General features: G+C 45.1%; 1 protein-coding gene across 1 annotated transcript; it reads right to left on the bottom strand.

The window, feature by feature from the left end:
* Positions 1 to 3,430: 3,430 nt before the first annotated feature.
* On the bottom strand, positions 3,431 to 7,029 carry ETH_00021985 (GTP binding protein, putative; the record flags this gene model as incomplete). Its single annotated transcript, XM_013378702.1, has 7 exons — positions 3,431 to 3,503; positions 3,894 to 4,038; positions 5,014 to 5,134; positions 5,340 to 5,581; positions 5,745 to 5,985; positions 6,525 to 6,697; positions 6,906 to 7,029. The coding sequence occupies 7 exons, from the start codon at positions 7,027 to 7,029 to the stop codon at positions 3,431 to 3,433; spliced, it is 1,119 nt and encodes a 372-aa protein (XP_013234156.1).
* Positions 7,030 to 10,619: the final 3,590 nt, after the last annotated feature.

Below are 10,619 nucleotides of genomic sequence, written 5' to 3'. Positions count from 1 at the left end.
AAAAACTAGGAAGCGCCTCTTCCTAGTCCGATGATCGTTTCGGTACATAAAGCTCACACCGCATCTTCATCGTCAAAACATTTGTTTGAGCGCACAGCCTGCAGGGGGCCCCCCGGGGGGCCCCGCCTCAGTGTCACTTGTGGCGTTGGGACTACAGGAACCTAGGGCCAGGTGAAGCCGGGGAACCAGTGGTCTCCGATTCTTGGGGTCCTGGGGGGCCCCCTGGGGGGCCCCAAAAAATAGGGCCTCCCCCGGAGGCAAAGACGGGGACGCCTCCGCAGGCTTCATGGACCCAGCAGCAGCAGCACAGGGATAGACTGGAGGGTTGAGGGGGCGCAGCAGGGCCAAGAGTCAGTTCGCGCATCATAAATCTGAACTTAAAACGAGAACAATGGTGATGAGTGGCTTCCCATCAGTGAAGAGTGGCCTCCTGGTTGCCCTTTCAATCGCAGATCTACAGAGCCAGCGGCTATCCTTTGGCCCTCTCCTCTCTTCTTTTCTATAGATTTGATTCCACTTAATTTTCTGCGTCTTCGTTTTTGCTACCGCTGCTGAAAGTGGCTTCAGAGGCCTGGACCGACACCGCGTCAGCTGTTAAGAGAGCATGTTCCGAGAGTCAACTGGAAAACTGGGAACAAATATGGAAACGAAAAAAAAATTAAAAAGAGTGGTTCAGTGGAAGGTCAAGGAAGACAAAGTGAGCTGGGAAAGACACATACAGCCACAGGACTTGAAGGGCTCACAGGCGACTCGCTGGTCGGTGACACCAGAAACAAGCAAATACATGCATGAAAGAAATACACCAAGAAAAGGCAAGCAAAAGATAAACTCGGGCACTTTTGCTCTTCAAATTTTAAAGAAGTACGGTAGAATTAGGGGAAGAAACAAACGGCTACGCCGGCGCGAAGAAGGCCTGACACCTTTGCCTTGAGTGTTTGAGCACGCGCAGCAGTCTGCAACTACTGCTGTTGTTTCTGTCCCTCTCAGTGTGAAACAATGTGAAGTGTACTGGTCTTAGACAAGTAGATCTTTAATTTCCAATTATGTTCAAACTACAGAAGAGGCAGCATGCCACATGCGCGGCCACCTACTGGGGCCGCAGCCACCGCCAGCCAAGAGGCCCCATCGTCTTCCTAATGAGCCAGCGCACTTTTTGCTCCTTTTTCCTGCAAACAAACTTGAAATAAAAGTTTTAAAATATAAAAGGACTGATTTTGGGGATACTTGCATGAGAAACGCCGCAGGACTTACGAAGGCAGGTCTCTTTCGTCCTTTTCCGCAGGCGCAGCCGACAGGGAGCCCTGCACGGACAATCGTGAGTCCTTCGGCCTCTTATGTGAAATCAATATTGCTTAAAACTCTATACTTGCTTTATACTTCTACGTGTTCCTCAGTGCTATTTTTTGTAAAACACTGTGGGCAACTCGTTCGGTCCAACGGCTTCTGGTTTCGCATGTGTAACACGCTCACCACCCACTGCTTTGCCCAATAATGCCTCAAAAGCATGCTCGTTCTCTCACCGACCTTCCTCTTTCACTTCATTTATCTCAAGATTGTAACTTAGATTAGTTTTCTGGTTTGACAGCCGATGCAACTGCTGTTTACTTGTGGTGGGGTTTGAAGTTGGTTAGGAGCGTCCGAGTGACCCTAAGAGCTCCACAAGCCAAATACGTCTTTTCCGTCCTTTAAATGTTGAATCGGCATTACGGTGAACTTAAAATAGGTTTAAAATGACCTTTCACAGCATAAATGTGGAAAATATGATTGAGTGCGAGTCAAAGTTGCCAAAGTTGGCGATGAAACGAAGTCAGTCGGTAAGCAGGCAATTTAGATTTAGATGTCAGCAGCATCGCAACAAGTTGTGCAGTCGATGAAGCCCCTTCGAAATATCAAAGTCTTTAAAACTATGATTGAACTAATTTGTGAAGAAAAAATGGCGAGAAAGACAGAAAGACAGGAGCCCAGGACCTGCAACTCTTCATGCAGCAGTGAGAATCAAAAGCTGAAACGAATAGACGCTGATGGATACTGCACAGCCTAGCCCTTTTAGCAGTAGAGTGTGTTCCATTTCAACATGTTTTTCCATTTATATCATTCTTTTCGTAAAAGTTTCAGGTTCTAGCTGCATAAAACGCGTTCAGAATGGCAGAAAGGGTAGCAGCTAGCATTCAGATTCTTGAATTTTTTGTGCATCATAGAGGCAAAAGCGACCGTGGCTGATATGCGTGGGCAATTGTACATTTTCGGATACATGAGAGCACCTTTACAAAAGTGTACAAAGCCATTTCTTCTGATTTCTGATGACTGTCATTCCTTATTGGTCCTTTTTCCCCACCTAGAACTGAAACAAGAATTAAATCCAATTGCTGGTTGAAAATTGGTTGAGAAGAGCCGAGCTTTCATCGAAAAGACTCGAGGTTTCAAGACATTTGGTGCAGAGTTAAGGTGACACCTTGGAACTGATCCCCAGATAGGCGTAAGGAGATTTCATAAACAAAAATGAGAATATAAATGTCCTGAAAAGAGAATAGACTTCAATTTGCGCGTCCCTTCTGCAACGTGTGGGGGGATTAGAACTTTTGAGAACAGCAATTCGTTTTTCCGGCGTCAACTTGTCTCAATTCATTTTCCTTTGTTTGTGCTTAACCCGCAGTTCCCAATCCAGTAAGTGAATTGTGCGCAGTCGTAGTCTACCGTATGTGTGCGGAAAAAACACAAGATGTGATATTTATTTAGCTTAGAAATCCGTTTTGCAATTACCATTTACACTCATTGGGTAATACTGGTGAATCGAAACTGCTCCCAGAGGTTTCAGCATTTGTGTTCGAAATAGTTACTCTTTGGCGGTTTCTTCAGCTTCCAAATAGGAGTCAATGTAGAGACAACAGGACTCAGCATTAGACACCATCATTATTTATAAAAGAGCGTGGGCTGGCGAGAAACTGCAGCCTGGAGCTGGCTGAGGTTGCATGCAAATGAAGTCTAGCGCAATGTAACCTGGCAAAACCCTACCCTTGAATTCAACAAAGCTTTTGAAAGCAATGAAAGCTGTGTCTTTCATGCTTTTAGTGCGGCTTATGAACATTTGCAAGCGCTTTTCAAATTCAGCTTGTTGCAGTGTCACTGGTGTAGCAGCTGAACTGACACTCAATCCGCAACAGCGTAGGTCTAGAGCCCTATTTGAGACTCTGGGGAGCAGAAAAAGAAAGAAAATAAAACAAATATGCTAAACAAAACGAAAGGAATGGAAAAGCCGGTGAAATGGAAGAAAACAAAGGCAAGGAATGCAAACAAAGGAAGAGTCCACAGCTGCTGCTTCGTTGCCGCAGCCAAAGTAGGCAGCCAATTTGTAGTTGAAGAAGGAACCAGTTGATCTTTTGCATATCATTATCCTTTGTAATTCAAATTAAACTTTCAAGCTGACTCAGAATCACTTCTTTGCGCTGTTTGTTACATTAAACTTGAAAAATATAATGTCACCGTCCTCCACGACGTAGTCCTTGCTGCAAAAGAAAAACACAAGGAGTTTTGAAAAGGTATAAAAGCAAAAAAACGAACAAGCAAGATGAAAAAAGAGTTAAATGATGGGAAGGCCGAATGAAAAATAGATACAAAGCGGACACGTATTGCCAAATGCACCAGAAACCAAAACATTTCTAGTTTGCTGCCGCTGCGGATGCATATTGTGAAACTGGCACGAGAAAGCCGAATTAAAAAATTGAAAAACAAAATTTAACCAAATTGCAGACATTTGCAGGAAACAATTCTGCAGATTATCGAAAAAATCGTGGAGTACACGCCACGAGACTGCTGTGCGATGTGTTAGCTATGTACAATGGGGGTTTGTGCAGCTCTAAACCCCAAACCCTAAACCCTAAACCCTAAGTACTGACCCCTTTTGCAAATATTTCCCTGCTGCTTTCACTGCATTCTCGCTGCCGAGCTCGACGAGGTCGGTGTACTTGTACACTTCAGCACAAATGAACCCACGTTCAAAATCTGTGTGAATTACACCGGCAGCCTGAGGGGCCTTGGTGCCTGAAAAGCAGCAAAGAAAAGAGCAAATTTGCATGCAAAAGTTTCAAAAAGCTTTGCATGCATATACACATAAGTACTTCTATGCATTTGTAACTGAATTCGTGCATATTATTCAGTATGTAAAATAACCTTTTTCTCATTATTATACTTAGAGCATCCTCGTACAGACCGTTATTAATAGAAAAAAATTAAAAAATAGAAACAAATGCATTTTATAACAATATGTTATCATGAATATAGATATATTCCCGTGCTTATCTATGACCACGTTTCAGTTCTGCAGAAGGCGGGGCGTACCCGCAGTTTAGGCATCAGTGCAAACACGATTGCCCATTCATTTGCATCATAATTTGCAGAATCTGTCCAGTGAGTTCAACAATACGAAAACATAAATATCAAAAATACATTTATAAATATTTAAAACACTCATAGAGGACTGATGTGCATTTGAAATGTCAGGAAAGCTACAGTCCAGCATGCAGTGCCCGAACATGAACAGGAGGAAAAGCAGTAATTAAAAAGGTGAATTTGAAAAGAGAAAAAGAATAATAAAACTTAAAAGTACATTTAAGAATAGCGAGCTACTTTAGAAATGCAAATTTGATAAATAGCAAAAGGGGCTGTTCCGGGAATTGAACCCGGGACCTCTCGCACCCTAAGCGAGAATCATACCACTAGACTAAACAGCCACGACTTCGACCTCTTCGAACACCAGCAAATTGCACAATTCGTAACAAATGGACTTAGCTAAAACACCATTTAAAGCGGATTGGACAGCAGCAGCAGCAGCAAAAGTGCTGAGGTCGTTTTCAACAGGAAGCAGACTGACGCGGCAGTTCAAGTAAGAGAGAGGAAGCAGCAGCAGCAGCAGCAGCAACGAAAGAAAGAATAGAATAGTCGAGAGAAATGAAAAGAACAAATGCAACAAATTTGAAAAATAATAAAACTGTCTTCTAAGGTATTCAAAGAAAGCACCTGCGCGAATTGTCCAGCACTTCACTTCGTCTTCGCCACAAGTAAAGAAATGAATTAAATGCAATGCATGATAGCCTGTTTGAATTATTTTGTCAATCATGCTTTTAGAGGCTCCGCTGCTCTGCACACACACATCCACCCCAAACCCTAAACCCTAAACCCTAAACAATAGGCCCGGAAAGCTGCATGCACAGGCCCGCTTGTGTGCGATCAAAACGCGTTATTTGCAGCAATTAGTTAAAACAAGTTTCTTTAATGTGCATTTAATTGGTGTTTGGGGAGGGGGTTTCGCGAGTTGAGGTGTCTGTACACCCGCAAAGGCGCACCTTGATGTAGTTCTGGCGCTCCTCTTCGCTCGCCATTTCTGCAAGTTTGTTTTCGAAGACTGCGGAGTAGGGAATGATGGGGCCCTGCACATTTTCTTGGACCCAGTTGTGGATTTTGGCCAGCCATTTGTTCTTTTGTCGAATGAAGTCCTTTTCACTCATATTCACGAGATACACAACTGTCTTCGCCGTCAAAAACTGATATTCATTCAGCACTTCCACTTCTGCTGCTTTCCAGTTCCCTGCAGCAAAGCCCCATGCCGAAGCGCTTCCGGCCCAGGTTCAGCAGCAGCAGCAGCAGCAGCAGCAGCAGTAGCAGCAGCAGCAGCAGCAGCAGCAGCAGCAGCAGCAGCAGCAGCAGCAGCAGCAGCAGCAGCGGCGGCGGCGGGCGACGAGGGGGCGCACCTTGCTGGACCCACTTGTTGTCCTGCAGCAGTTTGACGACGGCCTGGAGAACCTCTTCCTGCGCCTTTTTGTTTTTGTCGAGAACCTTTTGCTGCCTGCTGCTGCTGCGCTGCTCCTCCAGCAGCCGCTGCGCCCTCTCCAAGTCCTTCAGCCGCAGCTCAGCAGCAATTGTTGCCAAGTCCTTCACAGGGTCCACTTCGCCTTCGCTGTGCACCACTTCTTCGTCTGCAAACGCCCGCACCTGCAGCAGCAGCAGCAGCAGCAGCAGCAGCAGCGGCAGCAGCAGCAGTTGGAGGCTTGCATGCAGTTGCAGCTGTTCGGTATTCTTCATTCTTCAGCTGTTTGGTCTTTACTTATTTTGGATCTTTTAAATACTTTTAGTCTTTTGTTTAAACTCCAAATGCAGAACTTTTAAAAATCATTTTAAATTTATAAAATAAATTTATATCTTCCATTTGCTGCTTCCCCTACTTATAAATGAATTATTTGCACTGTACGCGTCTTGCAGCTGCATATTCTGTATCTGCTGCATTCTACAAGTATACATGTCCTCTTTGCTGCTGCTGCTGCTGCTGCATTTGCTGCTGCTGCTGCTACTGCTACTCGCTGCTGCTACTGCTACTCGCTGCTACTACGAACACTGCTGCTGCTGCTGCTGCGAATACCGCTGCTGCTACGAATACCGCTGCTGCTACGAGTACCGCTGCTACGAAAACCGCTACCGTTGCCGCTGCTGCTGCTGCTGCTGCTGCTGCTGCTGCTGCTGCTGCTGCTGCTGACAACGTGGTAGATGCCGTCGACAGCCTGGATGTGGGAGAGGAAGGCGTTGCCGAGGCCCTCGCCTTTGTGGGCTCCAGGGACAAGTCCGGCGATGTCGAAAATCGACAAAGTCGCAGACACTTCGCTCTTCGGCGAGAAGTGGCTGCACAGCCACTTGAAACGCTCGTCCGGCACTGCAGCAGCAGCAGCAGCAGCAGCGGTGGCAGCAGCAGCGGCGGCGGTGGCGTCACGGCAGCAGCAGCAGCAGCAGCGGTAGCGGTCACAGAAGCAGCAGCAGCAGCAGCGGTACTAGTGGCAGGGGCAGGGGTAACAGCAGCAGCAGCAGCAGCAGCAGCAGCGGTAGCAGCAGCAGCAGCAGCAGCAGCAGCAGCAGGGCCTCACCGTTCATTCTTGCTTCATGGGGGTCAATTGTGCAGAAGGGATAGTTCTCTGCGGGAACAGACTGTTTGCAGAGCAAGTTGAAAGTGGTGCTTTTGCCCACGTTGGGGAGGCCGACCATTCCCATTTTGAGGGTATTTTTGGGTCTGCAGCAGCAAAAAGGCATTAAATATTTCGCATTTATTAAAATAATTTATTTTCACTAATTTAAATTAAAAAAAAACGAATAAAAATGACCGAATGTTGACCATTTTGCACTTTTCACTCCCCCGCGGCTGTAGCCGCCGGCCGTGGCGCCAGGTATACGTACACCTGGCGCTGGGCCGCAGCGCCAGGTGTACGTACACCTCATCAAGTTCAAAACCGAAATTAATAGTTTTGGAGCGCTGGAGTCTGCCATTTAAATAAAACGATAATTATTATGAAATATAATAAAATGGAAAAGGAATCTGCGCTAAAAGAGCTGCAATTGAAACAAGAAGACCAGAAATCGGCGAAGGTCCAGTGGTCACGGCGGTGGTCCACTGGTATGTCTTGCCTGCCAAGCAGAATCTTTTCTTCAACTTCTTCCTTTTTCTTGGGGGCCATTTTGTCCTTTAGGAGCAGCAGCAAAAGGGAAGAAGCAAGGGCGGGCTGCGGGACAGCAGCAGCAGCAAGCAGCAGCAGAAGCAGCAGCAAAACACGCACTGAGGGTTTGCTGCTGGAGCAGCGCTGCACCACCTCTCCTATACTTTTTATTTCCCAACTCCAAAGAGGCCCCGAAAGTGCCACTAAGTCCACACACTACAGCCACTAAGCCAGCGCAATTTTCTGCATGCAGTGCCAGCTTTAAAAAGCTTTCAATTTAGCCCAACTCTGCGCTTTTGCTGCTGTTGCTGCTGCTGCTGCTGCTGCTGCTGGTCTCACGTCGCGGACGCCGTTCCAGGGCGCTTGTTGTTGAGCCGCTGCAGCAGAATAATTTAAAATTAAAAATTAAATTAATTTTATTTATTTATTTATTTTAATTGCTAAAGGAACCCCCGGGAAGGCTCACCTCCTCACAGCCCCACAGCCCCCGGCCGCATGCAGCGGCTGCATGCGCTCAAAGGCGGATTCAGCAAATTAATTTGATTTAAATGAATAAATTTGTTAATTTAATTTATAAAAATAAATTTCATTATTTATTTTAATTCAATTTAAGACATTCAAAAGGTTATAACTGCTGCTCAGTCGTGCAGGCGCTCAGGGAGGGTGGCGTTTCTGGTTTTCAGGATTTGTCGAATTGCACTAATGGTTCACTTTTTGGCAATATTTTTAATTTATTCAAATTTAGTAGTTTAAAATTAATTTATTTAATGTTATTTAACATTTAATTGAATTAAAATGCTTCAAAATGAGCCGCTTTTGAAGGCCAGAGTGCTGCTGGCTGCTGCTGCTGTTGCTGCTGCTGCTGCTGCTGCAGATGAAACTCAGCAAATAAACGCATCTCTTCACAACTGAAGTTCTAATTTGACATTAAATGCAAAATAAATAAATTTTTTAATAAAAAGGAATTGAAATAAAATTCTAATTTGCCATTAAATGCAAAATAAAGAAATGTTTGTCAAAAAAATAAAAAACAATCCGAATCTTCTAAAGTATTTATTTTTGAATAAAAGCAATTTAGCAAAAACTTGAAAATCAAATGCCATTTAAAATCTCATTTTCAAGAAAGTGCTGCTTTACTGTCTTACTGAATATCGTTTTTGAAATTAAAAAAAAATGTTTTTCGAAGTCCTGCAGCAAAAGAAGTGACCGGTGGTCACATTTTGCCGGCAACAACTGGTCCACTGAGCAGCAGCATTTCAAGAAGTTCTTTTAATCAAAGTTTGTTCAAAAGAAATGAAATAAATACCATTTAATGCCACTTTTAAATGAACGATTTTTAAAGTCTTTTGAAAAATAGTATGAGACATTTTGTCGTTCAGTGATTCAAAAGACACAAAAATGAATGAGACCATTCGGGCTCAGTTTTCATTTTTAATTCTCTTTGCAAGTTTTCAATTTTAATTATCTTTTAATTCACTTCTTAAATTCATTTTAATCATTGAACTCTTATTAATATTATGTTTTTCCCAAGTGCATCATCTGTACTTGAAAAGACCTTTCAATAAATACCTTTCCAACCTAACAGGCCTACACTTTAGGGTTTAGGGTTTAGGGTTTAGGGTTTAGAGTTTACATTGCAGCACTTGCCAAATGGGCAAATCAGGGAAAACTTTCGCGGCTGGTCTGTTGCTTTTTGCTTCTCAGTTTGCTGCTGTTCAGCTGCTGCGGCATTTTGCTGCTGCTGCTGGTCAGCTCCGAAGCAACCTTCCTGAACTGCCTGAGCAGCTAGCAACTGGAGCTACGGCAGCAGCAGCAGCAGCAGCAGCAGCTGCTGCTGCTGCTGCTGCTGCTGCTGCTGCAGTGCATCATAGCATCGGAAGCGACTCGGCAGCCCCTGTACTTCACCTGGAGCCGCAGAAGGCGGCAGTAGCAGCAACAGCAGCTGGAAGCAGTAGCAGCAACAGCTGCTGCTGCAGATGTTTCACGAGCGGCAATCTGAAGAGCTTTAATGCAGGGCCATAGCTCTTCTGTTCTTGCTGCTGCTGGCTGCTGCTGCTGGCTGCTGCTGCTGGCTGCTGGTGCTGGCTGCTGCTGGGTTCTGCTGCTGGCTGCTGCTGAGGCTTCGCGAGCAGCAGCACTTTCAATGTCCTTTTATGTGCAGTTCTGCTCCTTGGGTTTTGAGGCCCCACAGATTCTTTTGAGGGCCGCAGCGCGTTTGCACAGACACCGCAGCAGCAGCTCAGAGAAGCAGCTGCTGCTGCTGCTGCCTGTACGCTTCTTTGCTGGAGCAGCAGCAAGGTCTTTGCTGCAGCAGCAGCGAAAGAAGCGCACGTGCTCAAGTGTTATGATAAATATATGCGCAGACTATATTTTAGAGTTGCTGCACTTTAAAATAGTATTTATTTGGAGATAAAGTTTAATTCATATCATATTTAAATTCTTTTCCACTTTAGAAGACGCCTTCTTGGGTGTAAGTTAGACCCGCTCACGGGCAGGCAGCTACACCCAACAGCTGCGGCTCAATGCAACAAAATCCGGGGAAGCTGGGGTGTAATTGCAAGATTCCCCAGTTTAATGTATCACAAAACACAATTAAATTTTAATAATTCAGGTTTTAAATTGTATTTGTTCATTTATTTGAGCTGAAAGTTAGTTTGCAGTGATTTTTCCCCCAGTCGTGACACGAGGGCTCCAGCCCCCAGAGGAGCCCTCAGCTTTCCTGCGGTTTTTGCAGCAAATAAAGGCAAACAGAGTCTTTTAAATTAAATATAAAATAATAAAAGTTATTTAAAATATATTTTTATTTTGTTCCATGTTCTGGCAGCCGATTCGAGTCTAAAGCCCCCTGCTGCTCAGGTGTACGTACACCCGAACACCATCACCACCAAGCCACCGCGCCTTCTGGGGCCCTCCGTTTGTCTTTCAAATTCGTTAATCTTGATAACTGCAGCATTTTTGTTTTTAATTTGTAAAATATAACTGATTAAATAAATAAAAAACACCCCAGACTGCAGCTTTCCGCTATATCTTTGCTTCTGCCGTGGGGCCCCCAGCGCTGTCTGGGGCCCCTCGCTGCTGCTGCTGCCTCTCTTTGCCCCTCCGGGTCCACTTTTGCAGCACTTAAGGCAATAGGGGCCCCCTGGCACCACT

The sequence above is a fragment of the Eimeria tenella genome, genomic scaffold, assembly GCF_000499545.2.
Source record: "Eimeria tenella Houghton genomic scaffold, Eth_scaff95, whole genome shotgun sequence".
Classification (NCBI taxonomy): Eukaryota; Apicomplexa; class Conoidasida; order Eucoccidiorida; family Eimeriidae; genus Eimeria; species Eimeria tenella.
The sequence above is the reverse complement of the archived record's forward strand: the minus strand, read 5'-3'. Positions and strand labels throughout refer to the sequence as shown.